General features: G+C 37.4%; 1 protein-coding gene across 1 annotated transcript in view; it reads left to right on the plus strand.

Moving 5' to 3' along the window:
* The first annotated feature begins 631 nt into the window (after positions 1-631).
* cpne2 (copine II) overlaps positions 632-22,995 on the plus strand; it is a 37,041-nt gene continuing 14,677 nt past the window's right edge. The window contains exons 1-10 of the mRNA XM_058076134.2: positions 632-902; positions 5,207-5,407; positions 8,468-8,647; positions 9,742-9,816; positions 9,950-10,021; positions 10,291-10,374; positions 10,493-10,582; positions 11,682-11,780; positions 14,796-14,882; positions 17,173-17,232. Coding sequence (XP_057932117.1) covers positions 5,228-5,407; positions 8,468-8,647; positions 9,742-9,816; positions 9,950-10,021; positions 10,291-10,374; positions 10,493-10,582; positions 11,682-11,780; positions 14,796-14,882; positions 17,173-17,232 — 927 coding nt within the window. The 5' untranslated portion in view covers positions 632-902; positions 5,207-5,227. The remainder of the gene's footprint in view (positions 903-5,206; positions 5,408-8,467; positions 8,648-9,741; positions 9,817-9,949; positions 10,022-10,290; positions 10,375-10,492; positions 10,583-11,681; positions 11,781-14,795; positions 14,883-17,172; positions 17,233-22,995) is intronic.

Genomic DNA, 22,995 nt, shown 5'->3' on the forward strand with positions numbered 1-22,995 from the left:
TTAATTAATCCATGTTTGAAAAAATGTGACATACGATGGGTGACTTATTGGGACGTTCAAATTAAAATGCAAAATAATTTTTTGTTAAATATATTTATTTATTTATTTATTTATTTATTTTATATTTTTTGTTTTGTTTTGACCATTTTGCATATTCTGTAAATAAACGCTCGAAATGTCATCTCTGGTATCCGGTTCAAATGGTGTAATACCCATACAAACCACAAGATGGCGCCATGGAAATATCACTAAGGCTGTGAAACCTAAAAAAAAAGTGCCATTTGTGTCGCAATTTGTTAAATAAGCTTATTGTCAACTGAAATGTAAATCTTTTCAAAAACAATTTACTATAATAAAGTATTTCTGCGGTCTGATGGCGAAGATGTGTTAAGTATATCATTATTTGTATACAATATGTACGTTGACAAGGTAAACAGGAAATGAATCATGGATGTCTCCCCGCAAGTTGGTGTTTGTTTTCACAGGATCTTCGCAAAACTCTTCGATGTTGTTGACACAGACTGTTATTGTTAGTGTTGACACTATATACTGTAGAGTAAACTAATATTGACGCTACAAGAAAAGCGGAACACTTTTGTTTTGATGCGAATTCACCTTACTTCCTGTAGCACTGTGTATGTTTGTGTTAGCTTGACGCAGCCTTTGGTGTCAGTGGTGGAAAGAGCGCGTGTCGCTCCTCGGAGGATGACTTGACATTGCACGTGCGCTTACTGGATACTGGAGGGAGTAAACCATGTGGAATGGGACTTCTTGCTGAACAATAGATTCATGAGTTTTATTTTAAAAAAAAGATTCTTTTTAAAAAAGGGACTGTAATTTGTGTCGTCAACTAAAGAATTTGACACTCGAGAAGAAGAAGTTTGACGTCATTTATTCCACGGGTATGTATGAAGCCAGCTTTAACGGTGATTTGTGAAGGATTGGTGATTAGCATGTGCAATTAGCTGGGTAAAAGAGTCGAACAAAGACCCGAATCGGTGTGAAAAGATGGTTGTAATGGTGAAGCATGCACAAAGTTCATGTACGCAGGTGCAGCTAATGTTAAAATCCCAGTTAAGTGAAGTCGATTTGTTTACATTCAGAGCATGAAGATTAGCATGAGTGACACAGGAATTCATGAAGTGTTTTCTTTTGGTTTTTGGGAAGTACAGTAGTATGATTTGTTTATCATTTGTTTTGTTTTGTTTGCCATTTTATTTTGTGCATAAAAAACAAACAAACATAAAACAGGATACACACAAATCAGCACAATCAACACCACAACAGTCTTGAGCAAGAATAAATAAATAATATTTGATGAATTGAAAGCTCAAAAAGAAGTGGGAAGAAGTAAATCTTATTAAATCCCACCCAAATATCTATAGGATAATTCAATGGAAACCAAAATCAGCTTTTTTTCCCTATCTTCCTAGTGATACCTCAGAATTTATTAATATATATACATTTCTAATACCAGTCGTAGTAATACAAATACTTCAATAGTAGGCAACATCAGATACACAGCAAATACCATGAAAAAATAAACACCACAAGTAACAGTTAATCACCCATCCAACATGAATACACTTTTACGGTTTGAATCCCTGACTACTGATGATGAGCAAGGCATCACATCCAGAAGAGCTCACTTTGCAGCAGGGGTGTTTTCCAGTAAAGTAAAGTAGAATCAATGAATTATTAATTCATAGCTACAATTGGATACTATACTAATTATTATTAGCTTTGTCGCTGTTAACCCAACGCAAATATGTTGATATTTTTATACTTAAATATTACTGTATATGCCAATGGATGGAAATTGAACATCCAAGGGTCATAGTTTGTGTGCCCCGTCACTGCATGTCTGTTTTGGTTATTTGTGGGTCAACACAGCAGAGTTTAAATGTAATGTCTCATTCATTCATTCATTCATTCATTTTCTACCGGTGCTGGAACCTATCCCAGCTGTCTTCTGGCGAAGGGCGGGGTACACTTTGGACTGGTCGCCAGCCAATCACAGTGCACATATAGACAAACAACCATTCACACTCACATTCATACCTATGGACAATTTGGAGTCGCTAATTAACCTAGCATGTTTTTGCTAGCATGTGGGAGGGAACCGGAGTACCCGGAGAAAAACCCACGCATGCACGTGGAGAACATGCAAACTCCACACAGAGATGTCCCGAGGGTGGAATTGAACCCTGGTCTCCTAGCTAACCACTCGTCCACCGTGCAGCCTGTAATGTCTCATTATTTAAAAAAAAAAAACACTTGATGAAGCTCAACCCTGCAGTGGAAAAGCGTCATGTTGTATTACTAGTGGTCATACTCATACTGTGCACTGGAGTAGGTTCCAGCTGTGCTGTATGTAGTGTTAAAGGAGCATAACCTGTATCAGAAAAACAATCAACTTTGGAGATAGTGCAGTGCTTTCATACACTATGTTGGTATATATTATGAAAGGAATTCCGATCTCGGAATAAGACGGATTTCCAATGGAAGACATTGCAATTAAATGTTTCCGGTCAGCTGTCTTTAATGTCCATCTGCTCTTGTTTGATCGGTAAATCTGTTTATTAAATATACTGTACATATCTTTTGTAGCAACTTCCTGTTCAAATTCCCATCCTCATGTTTTGAGTTATTATATTTAATATTCTCTATCATGTATATTGGGACATTAACGGAATCACACTAGGGTGTTTTTCTGACCCCTGCCTGTCTGGTACTTCATTACCCGATTAAGCAGCAGTTTTGTACACAAAAAAAACAGCTTTAATGATTATTTTCAAGTATGAATTTGTATTTTCAGTACATCACCGCAACCCATGTGACATCACACTGGGAGGATCATATTGGTTATGACACATACTGTATCTTAGCAACAGACACCATTCTGGCATGCCGCTCTGTGAACAAACCAACCCTTATGGACGTGAGCTATTGGGCTGTCGACAAGCTTCACTAAGAATTACAAACATTTTGTTACAATTAATCACATTCGATATCTTCCTGTTTTTTAATGTGCTGAATATCACAGTATGTATTTATAATGTAAACACAATATGGTTGTAGTTATTAGTGCAAAAGAGTGACCCACACTAGGGTCATGCTGCATAGCCACATCTGTTGTATGCTTTTTCTCAGAGGGCATTTTTACACTAACAGTACTTTCTAAGGGGACCAGATGGCATATTGTAATTGTGTTTTATTATTATTATTAGAGGTTTTCTTTTGTTTACATACGGTATATTTCTGGAACAAAAAGAACATGTGATTGTCACATTGTGTCCTTATCTTGGTAACCTTTTTTTTGGATCTAGGCTGCACGGTGGTCAAGTGGTTAGCGTGCAGACCTCACAGCTAGGAGACCAGGGTTCAATTCCACTCTCTGCCATCTCTGTGTGGAGTGTTCATGTTCTCCTCATGCATGCGTGGGTTTTCTCTGGGTATTCCGGTTTCCTCCCACATTCCAAAAACATGCTAGGTTAATTGGCGACTCCAAATTGTCCATAGGTATGAATGTGAGTGTGAATGGTTGTTTGTCTATATGTGCCCTGTGATTGGCTGGCGACCGGTCCAGGGTGTACCCCGCCTCTTGTCTGAAGACAGCTGGGATAGGCTCCAGCAACCCCCGCGAGCCTCGTGAGGAAAAGTCAGGTCATTCATGACTGACAGTCACCGTTCACAAACACAGCTATCTGTGTGAACTTTGAACTCTTGTCCATTACTTTTTTTAATTCATTTATTCATTCATTCATTTTCTACCGCTTTTCCTCTTAAGGGTCACGGGGGATGCTGGAGCTTATAGTTGTACACATATATAGACAAACAACCATTCACACTCACATTCATACCTATGGACAATTTGGAGTCGCTAATTAACCTAGCATGTTTTTGGAATGTGGGAGGAAACCAGAGTGAACATGCAAACTCCGCACAGAGATGGCAGAGGGTGGAATTGAATCGGGTCTCCTAGCTGTGAGGCCTGCACGCTAACCACTCTTCCACCGTGCAGACCATTTATAACATTCATTTTCTACCGCTTAGCCTCACAAGGGTCCCGGGGGGTGCTGGAGCCTATCCCAGCTGTCTTCAGGTGAGAGGCGGGGTACACCCTGGACTGGTGGCCAGCCAATCACAGGGCACATATAGACAAACAACCATTCACACTCACATTCATACCTATGAACAATTTGGAGTCGCCAATTAACCTAGCACGGGGAGAACATGCAAACTCCACACAGAGATGGCCGAGGGTGGAATTGAACTCGGGTCTCCTAGCTGTGAGGTCTGCGCGCTAACCACTTGACCGCCATGCAGCCATTTTTTCCTTAAAAATTCATAATGAAAATGGCCGAAATACAAGAAAAAGTCAGCTGTCGTCACTCATGTGGTCCATGTGAAATGTTATTATGTGATGAAAGGTGAGGGATAATCCCGGAGGAGTTATTAATGATGTCAAGGGAGCTGGGACCACAGTCACTCAGAAAACCATCGGTACCACATCGGTACCACACTCCACCGTACCAGATGAACACACTGCATTGCCTTCAAGGCCTTCCTGTTTGGAGAAGGCCTGTCCAAATATCTGAGTGATTCAGACAAGGCTTGGAAGAGAGAGAGAGTGATGTGATCAGATGTGATTAACATAAAGCTATATGACCTCTGGAATACCATCCCTTTAAACATGGAGGTGAAAAGATTCGGCTTTCTCTGGATAAGGTTCCGATGAAGGGTCCGAATGTCCGAACCTCTTGGCCTCAGCTAGTATTCATAAAGTCATTTTAGGGCCGCATGGTATGGAATATATACCATGATTTTACAGATTAAACCAATCTGCGGGCCTGATCCGTGACAAAACATACATCCAGAAGAAGAAGCACACTGCAATCCTGGAGTGGCCGAGTCAGTCTAAGGACGTTAATCCCATGGAAAATCTGTAAAAGGGAGCTGAGACTTCAAGTTGCTAAGCGACACTCTCAAAACTTTTAGGGATTTGCAGAGAATCTGTAAAGACAACCGGACCAAAATCCATGTTGAAATGTGCCTGGGGTTTCTACACCACAAGCATTGTCACGTTTTGCTTCTGTGACCAAAAACTTACTTCACTCAATGAAATAAATGAATGTATAATATTCACAATAATATTTATATAACAATGTCACATTCAATGTGGTCTGTATTTTGTAATCTGCAGGGTGATTATTAGCGACATCAGATGATGGCCTACACTCTGGGCTCAACCACCGAGGGCCAGACACGTGGTGTAGGACCTCAGCACTGTGTCACACGGGTGGAGCTGTCCGTCACCGCTGCCAGTCTTCTCGACCGTGATGTAGCCTCCAAGTCAGATCCGTTCTGTGTTCTATTCCATGAAGTGGATGGAAACTGGGTGGAGGTAAGATTGCAAATGGGGAATGGCGGGAAAAGAATGTATTAAAAAGTGCAATAAATGACATGACCGTAGTCTCGTACACATGGACACAAATATTACATTTCTATTCGGGTTATTTGCTCAAACGAAAAAAATCCAACCTCATTCCGAAAGAAAAGTGCAAATCCGAATGAATATATAATGGGATTCACAGGGGTGGAATATTCCTTTCCCCAATCCGATTGAGGTATCTTGTACCCGCTCAATCGGAAAGTTGTCAGACTGCGTTCTTCTTCGTGGTGTTTTTCTTCTTCTGTTGTTTATTGGCGGTTGGCAAGCAGCTTATGTGTGCATTAGCGCCATCTGTGGAACAGAATCTAAACCAGGGTCTCAAACTAGTGTCCTGCGGGCCCGCCTTGATATGAAAGTTTAATGTTAGTGCGGCCCCGCGCAAGTTTGATATGGATGCTGTATGGTATCATGTACCCAGAAAAAATGATTACGTTTGATTAATGTTCATGTTAAAGGTTAAATAACTGTTAATAGTTATCCTCCCTATCCGTGTGGAAGTGGTAAGTTTTTGGCTATTTAAGTTGAAAGGAAATAACTTGAAGGCTACCGTTTAGGTCGCTAGCTCTCTAGTTTGCGAGTTAGCATGTGTCTCAAGACCCTGCAGTTGCGCAATATGTTGTAAATAAAAAGAGTATAAATGTGACTATAGTCGTGTTTTGTCATGTCTACAGGGCTCTAATAATGCTTTGTTCATTTTAATCTGAAAAAAATAATTTGTCTACCCATCAACTATATGTGGTTTCTTAAGTTTTTATTATTTGGTGTTTTATTATTATTATTATTATATTTATTTATTTATTACTGATTGATTGATTTTCTTTATTCTTGATTTGTTTATTTATTTTTCATGTTATTTTGTGTAGAAAAATAAAAAGTAAGATATTTGAGAACAGTGGAATGTTTTATCAGAGCTTTTATTGTAAAAAAACTGGAACCAAAGCGAAGTTTTTTTAATTTTTTTGTTTTTAATAAATGTGTTTTTTTTGTTTTTTTTGGGGGGGAAAAAATCAGTGACAAATATAACAAACTTTCTTATCAACCTTCATAAGCATTGCGATAATTTCTCATCTGTTGACGGTTGACTTGTGCATCAGTAACCCACAGCCTCCCAGACCCTCTTCAGGGCAAACTGGGCTTTAAGTTTGTTTGTGTGTGCTTATACATGTGTGTGTAGGCGATACCTTTAGTAGTAGCTATCTTGAGGTCGGCGAGCATGTGGCTCTCATGTTGAAATTGCCACCGGTTACTATGGTAACCGATAGGCAAGCTAAATAAGCTTAGAGCAGTTGAATTGTAGGCCAAAACGTTTTATTTTCGGTTATTATCCACAGCGTTTACTGGTTTGGCACACTCAGCATTTCACATCCTGTAATCCCTCGGTTAGACCGTTCTACCAATTGTCTTTCGTCGTTTTTTTCCTCCTTCTTGTGTCTTCATCTGTCTTTGTGCTGCGAGAGGGAGGTGTAAGACTCTGAGACACCGAGTCCAATGGGGATAGAGATAGCAGGAGAGACTAAAAGTGAGAAAGCAGAGAAACTGACATGAAGCAGAAAATTAACACTAGAATGAGCCAAAGATGGAAACCCCTTCCTAATTCTTTTTTTTTAGATCATGAAACAAATATGGTTCTACCATATCTTACTTATTGTGTGGAAATATGGGGTAATAACTATAAAAGCAATCTTCACTCGCTAAATGTACTGCAAAAAAAAGGTCAGTAAGGATAATTCATAATGCCGCCTACAGAGAACATACTAACTCCTTATTTCTAAAATCACAAATACTTCAACTTGCTGATATAGTTCATCTTCAAACAGCTAAAATAAGGCTAAAAATAACCAATTAGCTAAAAATGTCATCCAATACTTGAAGATTTTGGAATGACCCTAGTCAACGTCCTGACCTTGGGATGCTGCGGCATAAATTTAAAAAGACGAATCATGCTGGAAAAAGCTTCAATGTGGATGAATTACTACGATTCTGCAAAGATGCCGTGGGCTAAAATTCCTCCACAGAGACTAATTGCAAGTTATCACAAATGCTTGATTGCAGTTGTTGCTGCAAAGTGCAACCGAACCAGTTATCTGCTTTAGGGGATAAGTTTCATTTAAAAACTTCATTTTGTGGTCGAGTGGTTAGCGCGCAGACCTCACAGCTAGGAGACCAGGGTTCAATTCCACCCTCGGGACCATCTCTGTGTGGAATTTGCATGTTCTCCCCGTGCATGCGTGGGTTTTCTCCGGGTACTCCGGTTTCCTCCCACATTCCAAAAACATGCTAGGTTAATTGGTGACTCCAAATTGCCCATAGGTATGAATGTGAGTGTGAATGGTTGTTTGTCTATATGTGCCCTGTGATTGGCTGCTGACCAGTCCAGGGTGTACCCCGCCTCTCGCCCAAAGACAGCTGGGATAGGCTCCAGAACTCCATTTTACGTTCCGTTGTGTTGTCATTGACCAAAATTTTAATGAACATGCAAAAAAATAAGAAATTAGCAACAATTTTCCATACCCTTGTACATACAGATATATATCCTAATATATAGCCTACTGACCTTGTCTGATGGCGGTTTTAAACACAGAATGACTTACTAGATCAATGAGTGTAACACCATGAGAGTGTTAGTCATCCTACCACTAGGGCAAATAACATGACTCTCAAAAGGCACCCACACAGTGTCTGCTTGCTGTCTGTACTGTATTTTGGGACCCAAAGTACTCATCACTCAAACCATTCTCAAAGTTCATATCTAAAACAATTCATGTTAGCTTTTGTGTGGCTTATTTTCCCTGCACACTTCACCTCTACCAACATTTCCATCAAATTGACTCGTATCTGTGTTGATATTTTGGTTGAGAAGAAGTACATTTGGACTAAAATTCATCGATTAATAGTTCTTCACGAATGTCAATAAGACCGTGAATCTCAACCAGGCATATTGTCATAACTCTCTGCTTATAAAAATCTAAAGGATTGAAACTGAAAAAGCATTATCTCACCTTGTGTTTTCAGCTGGGTCGGACTGAAACAGCTGTTAATAACTTGAACCCAGTTTTTGGAGTGAAGTTCCAGGTGGACTACCACTTTGAGGAGGTCCAGAAGCTTCGCTTTGCCATGTTTGATGAAGACAAGTGTGCCACACAGCTCTACGAACACGATTTCTTGGGAGAATACATCTGCACACTTGGAGTTGTACGGAATCAGTTCCTCTTCTGAAATGTCTGACATGCATATTTAATATACAGTATGTGGGTTTTGGATGTGACTTGGTATTTGAGTGGACAGCAAAAATTAGTAAAATACTACAAATTTCAAATTTCAATATTTCAATATTGAACAAAGCAAAATTTGTTCTCAATCAGAAATCACTCTACACTCTTTATTGCTCTCTGGTTCTACCATATCTTACTTATTGTGTGGAAATATGGGGTAATAACTATAAAAGCAATCTTCACTCGCTAAATGTACTGCAAAAAAAGGTCAGTAAGGATAATTCATAATGCCGCCTACAGAGAACATACTAACTCCTTATTTCTAAAATCACAAATACTTCAACTTGCTGATATAGTTCATCTTCAAACAGCTAAAATAATGCATGAGGCTAAAAAATAAAAATAAAAATAAAAATAAAAATAAAAATAAAAATAAAAATAAAAATAAAAATAAAAATAAAAATAAAAATAAAAATAAAAATAAAAATAAAAATAAAAATAAAAATAAAAATAAAAATAAAAATAAAAATAACCCATTATGTCATTGTATGGTCATATCACCTTGTAGTTTGGTACGTGACAAACAAAAAAAATTAAATAGATTTTTTTTTAACTATATTAGGAAAGCAGGAAGTGAACAAATGTAACAGTTACTGATTGTAAAAGTACCAGATGGAGGGGTAGGATTTAATAAGCTTTGCTTCTTCCTACTCCTTTTGGACATGTGGAACTGTGAACTGATTATGTGATGCATTCAATTGTAATCTGATGCATGTTCAAATGTAATAAAACCATTACCATTATGAAATAACCAAGTACAACAAAAGCAGGCAGATATCTTCATATCAGAACTGAAAGTACCAATGTAAAACCAGAGTGTTTTTGCTTCTGAAAGACATTGATAACCAATGCCAAACCCTACACAAATCTACCTGAAAGCAACAAGGAACGAGGAAGGCGGAAATACCAAATCAAAAAATTAACTAAATACTACAATTCTATGGTTTAAACACATTATTCTCTAAGTATTCCAAAGGAAAACACGTCAGTTGTATCTCTGTTCTTCTTCACTAGATTGTGTCCAATAAGAAACTTCACAGACCGTTGATCTTGGCGAACGGAAAGCCGGCTGGCAAAGGATCCGTCACAGTATGAACCTGTCTTTTCTTTTCAATGCACTTTTCCAATCCCTTCTCAAATGAAGGTGTTGTTGTTTTTGTTATGTTATTAATTGCCAGTATGGCTTCTGCTTACAGTATGTTGTGCTGTAATGTTTTGATAGATAACAGCCCAGGAGCTGTCTGACAACAGAATCATCACTTTGACCCTTAGTGGGCGAAAACTGGACAAGAAGGTAGGTGGTTCTGCCCCCACAGATGCAAACATGCTCGTATTCAGAGTGCAGTAGGACACGTACTACTTGAGGGCAAAGCATCCGTGTGCAGTTATTCAATATTTACGGACAAATCCTTCCCAATCAGTGGCTTATGGAGAGTTAGAAAGTGAATATTTTTTTTCACGGGTGAGAAGCAGCAGTACTTGAACTGTAATTTGAAATGAAATACATATTCATTCATAAATATTCAGAAGTACTTCAGCGACTTTTCCACTTGTTCTTTGTAGGACTTCTTCGGGAAGTCAGACCCATATCTGGAGTTTCACAAACAGGGAGAAGATGATAAATGGATGCTGGTGCACAGGACAGAAGTGAGTCATGGTTACATTATGGAAAGTTAAATTTGTGTCAATAGTATCTACAAAGAATATACTACAGTAAGAAATGTGATTAATAATTAGTCAATTTGATGTGTCTGTCTGAACACAGGTCATAAAGAACACTTTAGACCCTGCATGGAAACCTTTTACCGTGCCTCTTGTTTCTCTCTGCAATGGAGATGTGGACAGAAACATCAAGGTTAGTTTCACTCTGAACTCCAAACTCAGTTATACTTTACAGTTTTAAAGTATAACAATTACCGTATTTTCTGGACTATAAGTCGCTCCGGAGTATAAGTTGCATTTTTTGCGGGTAATTTATTTTCCAAACTACTTGACCAAAACAGATATTACATCCTCTTGGAAGGCAAGTTCTAACAATAAAAGAATAGTGAACAGGCTGAATAGGTGTAAGATATGCTAACACAATGGTTATTCACCTACACAAAAAATAAACACGAACAGAAAAAGGTCTCCAGTTTTTCAATTTATCAGTCGCTCTGGAGTATAAGTTGCAGGAACAGCCAACCTATGAAAAAAAGTTTGACTTACAGTCCGGAAAATACGGTATTTACAATAATTATGAAGAACTGGACTTCACTTAATATACATCTAAAATCCAGACATCGAAACTTGCTTTCAAATGCACAATACAGTTGTAATACTTTTTAAGTTACTCTATGTACTGTATGTGTATCACTTTGTACAGTGGGGCTTGAACAATTTGAACAAATGCAAACCTATGTAACATATATTCACAGATTTTTTTTTATCCATTTGTTTTATTGATGCATCAGTCAAACCCTGCAGGATTTGACATTTTTACATTTTTTTATTGTTGCAGTCAAAAATGCCAGATTGTTGCGGCATGAGTTAATTTCAGTTAGCTTACAATACTGTAATTGGGATACACTTATTTCCACGATGAAGCCCTGTTAAAAAAATGTTGAATTGTTTGATATCCATGCTGTGATCATGCATTAAGACAATGTTGATGATAACATGTAATAGTTACAGTATCTTGCCGTATTTTGATGATTTAAAACACTACCGAAATCTAACAAAATCTGCTTTATTTGCATGTGAGCTCAAGATTTTGAACAATTGAGCAATTTATTACTCTACCCAAGCTCTCTCGGGCCACATTAAGATGCCCCATTTTTGTAGTATTTCACAAAAACTGCAATACAAGTTTGTTGTGATTTAATTGCAGGAGAAAGTATAAGTTGCATTATCGCAAAATCAATGTCAAAACCGATGCTAATATCAACCAATGTATGTGTTCTACATAATAACAGGTTCTGTGTTATGACTACGATAACGATGGCGGCCATGACTTCATTGGAGAATTTCAAACTACAGTGGCCAAGATGAGTGAAGCGCAGAACTCGGTGGAGGTAATTCATTTAATTTTATTTATTATTATTATTATTATTATTTATTTACTCCTTATATCACTAGTTTCAGTCACAACTAAGCCTAGTGTCACAATAGCCACGTTTACATGAGGAGTTTTTCCTCTTCCCGAATGACGTTACCAGAAAACAGTGTATACATGGAAAGGAATAGTCCAATCTCCTGTCTACATGTGCCGCTATAACCAAACGGAATAGTCAATGGGGCATGCGTAGTAAAACGTAAACAACATCACGTGATTTATCGAAGATGGCGGACGAGAGTGTGATTACCACGGTTGTTGGGACAGTTGCTAACGCTTTTTGCAACTTGAACGTTCAGTTCTTTTAAAGTTTGTACAGTAAACCTCGGCTATATCGGAAATTCGCTCACAACGGACAGATAAAAAAAGAACCGATTTTTCTGTAATGCATTTCCAATAAAAATTCATTGCATATATCGGATTTTTCATCACGGATTTCGGACAAAATCTCCAGTCCCGTCCAGGTACATTGGAAACATAGTCAAGGAAGTGCCTTTTTATAACGGATAAAATCCGATTTACGCATATACCGGATATAAATCCGATATATGCGTAAAACGGACATTTTCCGGTATACGCATATAACGGATTTCGCTTATATCGGACAAAACCAGTGGGAACAATTGAATACGATATATCCGATGTTTACTGTATCAAAAACAAACTTTTCGCTGTAGTCCAGTGATGACTGATCGCCGCCATTTTCAAAACCTGAGAGACGTCTGCTTGTTGAAACAACGCACCCTGACAACTTTCCGATTGAGCGGATACAAGATACCTCAATCGGATTGGGGAAAGGAATATTCCACCCATATGAATCCGATTATATATTCATTCGGGTTGGCACTTTTCTTTCGGAATGAGATGTATACAAAGGTTACATTCTTTCCGAATGGAATTGGAATATTTGGGTCCATGTAAACATGGATATTGTTGCCGTAATACTAGAGATGGAGGCTTTTAAATCCAGGTCTGAATTTTAAAGAAAGCCAATACAGTGAAGCTTATACAAGAAATATTATTTATAGTCTCCTAAATGTAAATTCTTGCAATTTTTCAACTGGTTTTAAAATTTTGGTCAGTGCATGTGAACTTGATATAAATTGTTTACTATTAATTGTCAGAAGCATCCATTCGCCATAGTGTAGACACCAGACACCATCTGCTTTTTTCGAATCAAACCCACCAGTTCTTCCCCCCCCCCCCTCTTTCTCACATCAGTTATTAAAGCTGCTGATTGTAGTCACCGGGTCTAGAGGTGCTTCCTGTGCTCCGCGAAACCCACAAGACACTCATTAAAGCTATTCCAGTTTCACACCAGCTCCAATCGTCAGCTCGCGATCTCCCTCCACACATAATTACAGAAGAGTCTCCATCTGTCTCGGTATCTGTTGTATGTGCCCAGCTTTTGTTGTTGTTGTTTTTTTTTTTTTTTTGTCGCTTTGTTCCTCCTTTGCATCCACCATGTGTCCACATAAAACCTGTGAAGCTGTCTGATGTTGAGGTCACCGTGGCCAACTGCTTTTAGTTTGGGAAGAAGTAGACAGAACAAATGCGGAAAGCTATGTTGAAATGCAACTAAAAGCTGACATGCTTATTTGGTACATTGTTTGTCTGTTGGAATCATTCATCAACATGCATTTGTGGGATAAGCAGCACAGTCATTTTTTCAATGAATACTCGAATTTCTCAGACGTAGAAAAAATATATGTACAATGTAAATGTAATATAATAATGTAATAGCTTTCATACTCCAAATGACGTTCATTTCATTCATTCATTCATTTTCTTATCCTCACAAGGGTCGCGGTGGGTGCTGGAGCCTATCCCAGCTGTCTTCGGGCGAGAGGCGGAGTACACCCTGGACTGGTCGCCAGCCAATCACAGGGCACATATAGACAAACAACCATTCACACTCACATTCATACCTATGGACAATTTGGAGTCAACAATTAACCTAGCATGTTTTTGGAATGTGGGAGGAAACCGGAGTACCCGGAGAAAACCCACGCATGCACGGGGAGAACATGCAAACTCCACACAGAGATGGCCGAGGGTGGAATTGAACCCTGGTCTCCTATAATAATATATAATATAAAAATGTGCTTTATAAAAAATGTTGCACAAATTCCACACAATGAATATTAAATTTGGCTATTTGGCTCTATCTTCAGGCAAGAGGCAGGGTACACCCTGGACTGGTCGCCAGCCAATCACAGGGCACATATAGACAAACAACCATTCACACTCACATCCATACCTATGGACAATTTGGAGTCGCTAATTAACCTAGCATGTTTTTGGAATGTGGGAGGAAACCGGAGTACCCGGAAAAAACCCACGCATGCACGGGGAGAACATGCAAACTCCACACAGAGATGGCCGAGGGTGGAATTGAAATCGGGTCTCCTAGCTGTGTGGCCTGCGCGCTAACCACTTGGCTATTTTGCTCGTAAAGGTTGCCGACCCCTGGACTCGTCTATTTGTAGTTTTTCGAGTCACCCATGATATGCCAATCATTTTCTACCCCTTATTCTCACGAGGGTCGCAGGGGCTGCTGTAGCCTATCCCAGCTGTCTTCAGGCAAGAGGCCAATCACAGGGCACATATAGACAAACAACCATTCACACTCACATTCATACCTATGGACAATTTGGAGTCGCTAATTAACCTAGCATGTTTTTGGAATGTGGGAGGAAATCGGAGTATCCGGAGAAAACCCAGGAGAACATGCAAACTTCACACAGAGATGACGGAGGGTGGGATTGAACTCGGGTCTCCTCGCTGTGAGGTCTGCATGCTAACCACTCAACCACCGTGCAGCCCTCAATGAATTCTATATAATTGTTTTACATCTTCAGATTTTTTTTTTAAATGTTGCATAACACACATTTATGACAATTATTACTTCCTACTATTATAAATTCCATCACATATGATACTCGTATTTATTTTCTCTCCGTATCTTTACCAGGTGGAATTTGAATGCATCAACCCAAAGAAACAAAAGAAGAAGAAGAATTATAAGAACTCTGGAATTATAATCCTCAAATCATGTAAGGTAAGGACGTACAAAAAATGCAAAAATGTAGAGAAGCAATTCCAAGCCACGTGTACCTGACTTTAAAATATTAAAATGAAATGAATGCAAGTCGGGGGGGGGGGGGTTCTTAAGTAATTTCTGTAGTTTCTTGAATCTTTCTTGTTAGGTTCTTTCAAACCATAATGCCCGAAATGATGTCCCACACTGTCCGTGCTTTCTTTTTTCTTTTTAGGATTATGCCTCCCCCCTTTTCACTTTCTGCATTCTGTTTCTGCAGCAGTGAGATAATGTAGACATACTTTTTGTTCAGCAATGAGAGCTTCTTCTCTGGAGTTCAACATGTTGCAAATAATGAAATGACTGCTTCATGAATGTGGGAAGTGGTGATGACAATGCAAATACCCATGCAGGAACAACAAATTTTGTGCTAATGCGTATCATTTGTGGTCATGAATTGCGTACCAGGTGTATAAAGTACACATAAAGATACTGTAAATCTGAGTTTAAGTCGCCCAAAAAGGATGTGTGTCTCTGTTATATTTATTGTTATTAGGTATGCAATTGGTATTGCATTGCTGGTTATGCAAGGGTGAAATAGTCGTCTTTCTTTCATATTTCTAATCTAATCTTTGTTCATGTGTGACGTGTTGAATGAGACCAGTTTCTAATTCCCCTGACTGTATTAGTCCACAGTTTCATACTTTTTCTCATGTGGATGTTTTTCCCAGATATAAAATCACAGCTTTCCAAATTGTTTTATTTAATTGCTTTTGTTATGTTCATTGAAGACAGAACCCAAAAAGATTGAGGCCACGCCAACAAAAAATGGGCACAAAGTGCAAAAAAAAAGGCCTGACAAAAATACTAACACAAAAAAGCAACAATAAAAAGCTCTACTGAATGCAAAAAAAAAAAAAAAAAAAGAGGTGGCGGAGGAAATAGCACCAGGAGACGAAGCAAATAATGCAATTAAAATCAAGCCATAATGCACAGGGAGTACCTTAATAACGCCACAAATTGAGTGGATACAAGACGTGTATTGAAAACTAACCCACAACATAGCAGACCATTGTACATTTTTTTATGCTTTTTCCAATTTTCTGACATATAAATGTAGTTAAAATGTTGTATTCTCATGTTAAACGATGCCAAAGTTTCAGATAATGAGGTTTACGTATTTCCAAGTGAGCCCTGAAAGAATTTCGGGATGGCTCAAAACGCTCAGTTTGAAAAGGCGTGGTAAAACCAGCTCCTTTGTGATGTCACAAAGGGGCGGCCTTCCTTATATGGTTCATAGTTGAGAAGCACTTTGGGAGAAGCACTAAATTAAAACAGATCATTTTGTCAGGAATCACAAATCAAAGGAAATACAACTGGAATAGGTGTAGATTCTATAAAATGCAAGTTATTGTGTGTAGCTGCTCTATAGAACTGCATCCAGTGGCATCACAGTTAAAGAAGCATAATATGTTTATTCATTGACTCCAATCAGGGTTTTATGCTGCCGATTCTGGTAATGGTAATGGTTTAATTTCATTTGAACGTGCATCAGATTACAATTGAATGCATCACATAATCAGTTCACAGTTCCACATGTCCAAAAGGAGTAGGAAGAAGCAAAGCTTATTAAATCCTACCCCTCCATCTGGTACTTTTACAATCAGTAACTGTTACATTTGTTCACTTCCTGCTTTCCTAATATAGTTTAAGTTTGTTTTTTTTTTATTATTTTATTTTTGTTTATTTTTTTGTGATTGGCTTTGAAAGGCATTTATCGGCATGTGCTGATCACTTTTTTTTTTTTTTTTTTTTTTTACAGAAATTGTCCCATACTGTTTAGTGGCCGATCAATCATTGCATCTCCACTTATTATCATGATATTTTTGTTATATGTGAATTAAATCCACTTGCCATAAATAAATGAAATATAAATAGTGACTGTCATACAAAGAAACAACCTAATAATAACTCATTACGCTTGTCTAAAACATGTCTGAGCCGGTCCCTTCATAACTGTCATTGCGTAACAAATTAGTGTGTCAGCTCTCAGCTTCACACCCGAGGTGAAAAAATTTTTTCCTATTGGGATGAAATGACATTTTCCCCTAATTGATTGTTCTCCATCTTTGCTTCTACAAATACACACGGAGTTGTATGGTTTCATGGCTAATAAATGTCCTTGTTGGCTGTCAAATAGGATTAGACGAATGACCCTCAGCTGTATATTCACTGTATAGTCTCTTCTAATTCATATACTGTATGATGCTGGTGAAGTGTCTTGGTTTTAGCCTATTTCTTGTGTTTGCAGATTACGAGGAACTACACTTTCCTGGATTACATACTGGGAGGATGCCAGCTCATGTTTACTGTGAGTTTAATCACTTCATAAATTGGATTTTAAGTTTAAAGCAGAGCTCTGTGCATGGAATTTGCATGTTTTTGTGTGTGCTTGCATGGGTTCCCCCCCCCCCCCAGCACAAAAACCTGTACTGTGTGTTGGGTGAATTGACTCTAATTTTAGCATTGGTGTGATTGTATGTAACCTGTGATACGCTCCAGCGCTCCCATTTCTTTGAAAAGGTTAAGCAGTACAAAAAGAATGAATGTAAAGCTATCTTGTAGCCTTCACTCGGCTCTACACATTGAAAGACATTTCTATTTTCATCCTGGTTACATTTGCATAAAAAAATGAAAAACTCAAAGGAAAAATAACTTTGGTAGGATTGGGGTAGGATGATGTGAGATTTTTTTTTTTTTCAGAAACATGAGGACATTTGTAAGGGGGGGTCTTTACACAATACAGTACAAATACAGTCAAACTTTGGCTTTTGTACACTCCAGTTTTTGTATGATTAGTTTTTTTTTTTTAGCTAAAAGTTGTACGGGACATCTGCATCAACATAGGTTCCATCCATTCATGGTAATGATAATGGTTTTATTTCATTTGAACATGCATCAGATTACAATTGAATGCATCACATAATCAGTTCACAGTTCCACATGTCCAAAAGGAGTAGGAAGAAGCAAAGCTTATTAAATCCTACCCCTCCATCTGGTACTTTTACAATCAGTAACTGTTACATTTGTTCACTTCCTGCTTTCCTAATATAATTTCCATTTTTTTAAATTATTATTATAGATTAAAAATATTATTAGGTAAAATTATTAGATAAGAAATATGTTTTATTTTTCATTATTATTTTGTATTTATTCATTTATTCATTTTCTTTCAGTTTAAGCTTTTATAATTTTTTTACATTTTTATTTTTTTTTATTTTTATTTTACCATAATAAGTGTCAATATAGTGATATATATAGCACATCATGACTGGTTCAAGACTCTTCATCCTTGTATTTAGCAAACATCAACTGCTTGTATTGTTTCTTGAATTGGCTCATCGTTGTGCATTGTTTGAGGGTCTTACTCAATCCATTCCATAGTTTGATTCCACATACTGAAATGTTATGGCTTTTTAACGTAGTCCTAGCATATAAGTGTTTCAAATGTAGTTCTTCCCTGAGATCATATTTCTCCTCTCTTGTAGAGAAGTATTGGATGACATTTTTAGCTAATTGGTTATTTTTAGCCCTACTCATCATTTGCATGTAAAAATTTAATTATTATTTCACAAATTCAGAAACACTATGTCTATACAAGTTTTTTAACATACATGTTTTACATAATCCTGCGGCCCTGGTCAGAACAAATGCCACACATTGTACACCATCCTCACAACATTTTCTTTGTCACAATTTTTGCAAAACTTTTATACATATACTTTTATACATATCCACATAAATATATTTTCCTCATGCTGACATTTAGACTTATTTATTGGATGCTGTGCACTGACACATCGAGTAGCTTCACTCTTTTTTTTCTACCAAATCACACCGGCATGCAAAGAATTAGTCATGCATGAATCTTATTTTCACATATCGTCCACGCCCGATGTACACTATATACACAGATGCAAAGAGAGAAATCTGTGCACATGTCGACGTACACGTGCAGATATAGAGCTGTTCTGCGGTGTTCAATCAGACTTAGGATGACTCTAATCCTAATCTTCAGGAGGCAAAACTCTCGCCTCAGGACTGTGTTTTTTTTTTTTTTTTTTTCACGGAAGAGCAACATTGCTTTGTGATACTCCGACACAAAGAGACGGTCTTTTTTACGATTGGGTTGTTTTGCGAAAGAAGCATTTCAGAGGCTTTTATTCATGTTTAATGTTTGCTAGAATGTAGGGCACAAATGCTTCAACAGAAGTGTAACAGTCCACATACTTTACAGCAGGGGTCTCAAACATGCGGCCCGCGGGCCAAATGTGGCCCGCAGGACACTAGTTTGAGGTCCCCGCCTTGATATGAAAGTTTAATGTAGTTTGATATGGATGCTGTATGGTATCATGTACCCAGAAAAAATTATTACGTTTGATTAATGTTCATGTTAAAGGTTAAATAACTGTTAATAGTTATCCTCCCTATCCGTGTGGAAGTGGTAAATTTTTGGCTATTTAAGTTTAAAGGAAATAACTTGAAGGCTACCGTTTAGGTCGCTAGCTCTCTAGTTTGTGAGTTAGCATGTGTCTCAAGACTCTGCAGTTGCGCAATATGTTGTAAATAAAAAAGAGTATAAATGTGACTATAGTCGTGTTTTGTCATGTCTACAGGGCTCTAATAATGCTTTGTTCATTTTAATCTGAAAAAATAATTTGTCTACCCACCAACTATATGTGGTTTCTTAAGTTTTTATTATTTGCCGTTTTATTATTATATTTATATTTATTATTTATATTTATTATTTATATTTATTATTTATATTTATTATTTATATTTATTATTATATTATTATATTTATTTATTTATTACTGATTGATTGATTTTCTTTATTCTTGATTTGTTTATTTATTTTTCATCTTATTTTGTGTAGAAAAATAAAAAGTAAGATATTTGAGAACAGTGAAATGTTTTATCAGAGCTTTTATTGTAGAAAATTGGAAGCAAAGCAAAGTTTTTTAATTTTTCTATTTTTAATAAATGCGTTTTTTGGGGGTTTTTTTTGGAAAACCTGATGCGGCCCAGTCTCACCCAGACCCTAGCTCCAGTGGCCCCCAAGTAAATTGAGTTTGAGACCCCTGCTTTACAGGGTATTCAATGTAAATCAAGGGTATCCATTTTTTCTCATCTCGGGCTACATACAAATTTGTGTAATAAGATTACCTGATAATATAGTTTAGTAGAAATAAGGGCTGTCAATCGATTAAACCATTTGATCGTGATTAATCACATTTTGTCCATAGTTAACTCACAATTGTAAAAGGATATAAATTTTGGAAATAGGGCAATTATTTAAAATCAATACAGTCAATACAGTCCACACAGAGCCTTGGTTCTGTTTACGGTTTCATCAGTAGCCACGTTTACATGGACCCAAATATTCCAATTGCATTCGGTTTATTTGCTCAAACGGAAAGAATTGAAAAAGTGCCAATCCGAATGAATATATAATGGGATTCACAGGGGTGGAATATTCCTTTCCCCAATCCAATTGAGGTATCTTGTACCCGCTCAATCGGAAAGTTGTCACACTGCGTTCTTCTTCGTGGTGTTTTTCTTCTTCTGTTGTTTATTGGTGGTTGGCAAGCAGCTTTCGTGTGCATTAGCACCATTTGTGTAACAGAATCTAAACCCTTCTATACGCCATTCACAAGTCCAGTTTTATTAAAAAAGAAAATACATATCTATATAAAACATGTGCCGAGCTTAATATTGAACTTTATCTTTTCCTGTTCCTGGGTGCGTTCTTTCAGCGAATGCTGAGATATGACGTAACACACAATTCAAGACATTCTTCAGTTTTAAAAATGGAGGCGAGCAATCGGCACTGGACTGCTAAGGAAAGTTTGTTTTTGATCCAAACTAAATTTCAAGACCGGATGAAGGAAAAACTGTCAATACGGAGTTATTCCAACAAGTAAAGAAAAACTCTTGGAAGTCGGTATCACGTGATGTTGGTGTTTACGTTTTACTACGCATGCCCCATTGACTATTCTGGTTGATTATAGCGGCGCATGTAGACACGCAATTGGAATATTCCTTTTCCATGTATACCATTGCTTTCGGAAAAGTCATTCGTAAAGATTCCATTCGGAAAGAGGAAAAACTCCTCATGTAAACGTGGCTACTGTTTTATGCTTATCATGTTGGCTTCAGTTGGTTCTCTTAAATGTGCAAAGTCCCTTAAGCTAACATCAGTAATGAATTGGCGCTACAAAAATAAAATTGACTTGTCTACTGTGGACAAAAGTACAGTAATTTGCTGTTCATTGTTCATTTAATTCTTTGCAGTTTCTCGTAGAAAATGGTATGCTTATCATGTTATGTTAAGTGTGTTTTGTGTGAACAATTACAAATAGCTTGGGGCTACAAATGAGTTGGAAACAGAATAGTAGCACCCCCCACTGTCACCAAATTTACAATTATCAAAGTAATAAAGTCTAGCATTAGAGATCACTGGAGGAAAATGCTATAATAGCTTCTGAAATGTCATGTTTTAGCCCATCAAATTCATGCTCCAGATGGGATTGATATGCAGTCTCTTTAATAATAATAATAATAATACTCCAGCGAAGGGATGTCCCAACTTTTTCCACCAAGGGCTGCATACTGAAAACTCACAAAATGCAGGGGGGCACATCAACAACAGGATTTTTATTGCTGGTTTGAATTATCTCACAACAGGCACAATAATAACATAATAATCATTATCATAATAACAACACAGGCTACTGTTGTGGAGGTACTTATTCTAGCTATATATCAACAGTGAATCCCCAACATCACTTCCTGCCCACACGCCTGCATAGAAAATGGATGAATGTATCAACTAAATTGGGTAATATTATTGTAAAGTTGACTATAGGGGTGTTATTTCATGTGTAGAGGGCTCTAGTAATGTTAGAAACCATATCTAGAATGACTTAAATGAGTTGTCTATGTTCTAACTACAAAAATATTTGATTTTTAACATGGAATCATACTTCAGGGAAATTCACTTAAGCCTCGGTCATATGATTTATTATGAATATTTGATTTTTAACATGGAATCATACTTCAGGGAAATTCACTTAAGCCTTGGTCATATGATTTTTTTTGGCTGTTTTGTCTTTTTAATAGTTTTACTCAAATCTACCAGCAGGGGTCTCAAACTCGCAACCCGCGGGCCAAATGCGGCCCGCGAGACGCTAGTTTGAGGCCCCCACCTTGATACCAAAGTTTAATGTTGAAATGACAGCTTAAAGTTGTGTGCACACCGGACACAATTAACATGATTTTGCCCCGCCCATACTTGTTACCCTACCTTGTTACCCCGCCCTGTTTTACTTTGGATTAGCAATGAAGCTAAAGGCTTATGACGCTGGGTACAAATAAATGCAGGAAAATGATTTGGAATAAAACGGAAAATACACGTCAAGATAAAGCATCTCATCAAACATGTTGTTAAAGTTACGACGCTGCTCCCAGATGGAACTGAGTACGATGCTAACTTGCTAATTGGGTCAAATGATGAAGTTTCATGTTAAAGGTTAAATAACTGTTAATACTGTACATTTGAATCTGAAAAAAATAATTTCTCTACCAACTGTATGTGGTTTCTTACGTTTTTGTTATTTGCTGTTTTATTATTATTTTACTTATTTATTACTGATTGATTGATTTATTGTCTTTATTCTTAATTTGTTTATTTATTTATTTATTTTTATCTTATGTTGTATATAGAAAAATAAAAATTAAGATACAGTAAAGTCTTGTTATATCGATATTGTCGGGAGTCGGAAAAAATATCGATATAACCAGACTGTCGATATATCCGATCCTGCGCCGAACTGCATTAAAAGTGGGCAATAATGCACTCGACATTGTTCTATAGTATAGAACCAACTGCGTTCGTGGTTTCTCTCGTGTGTATAGAATCTATACACACGAGAGAAACCACGAACGCCAGCATGTACATATGAAAAACAGTGATTACTGCAAGCGATAAAAAGATATCTGAATACAACACAATTAAATACATGTATTTGTACGCTTGTGTCTTCGTTGGAATAGGTGTGTATGCTATGTCAGT

Source organism: Doryrhamphus excisus, linkage group LG1 (assembly GCF_037039965.1).
Source record: "Doryrhamphus excisus strain RoL-2023G ecotype Guam linkage group LG1, RoL_Dexc_Guam_v1.1, whole genome shotgun sequence".
NCBI classification, from domain to species: Eukaryota; Metazoa; Chordata; class Actinopteri; order Syngnathiformes; family Syngnathidae; genus Doryrhamphus; species Doryrhamphus excisus.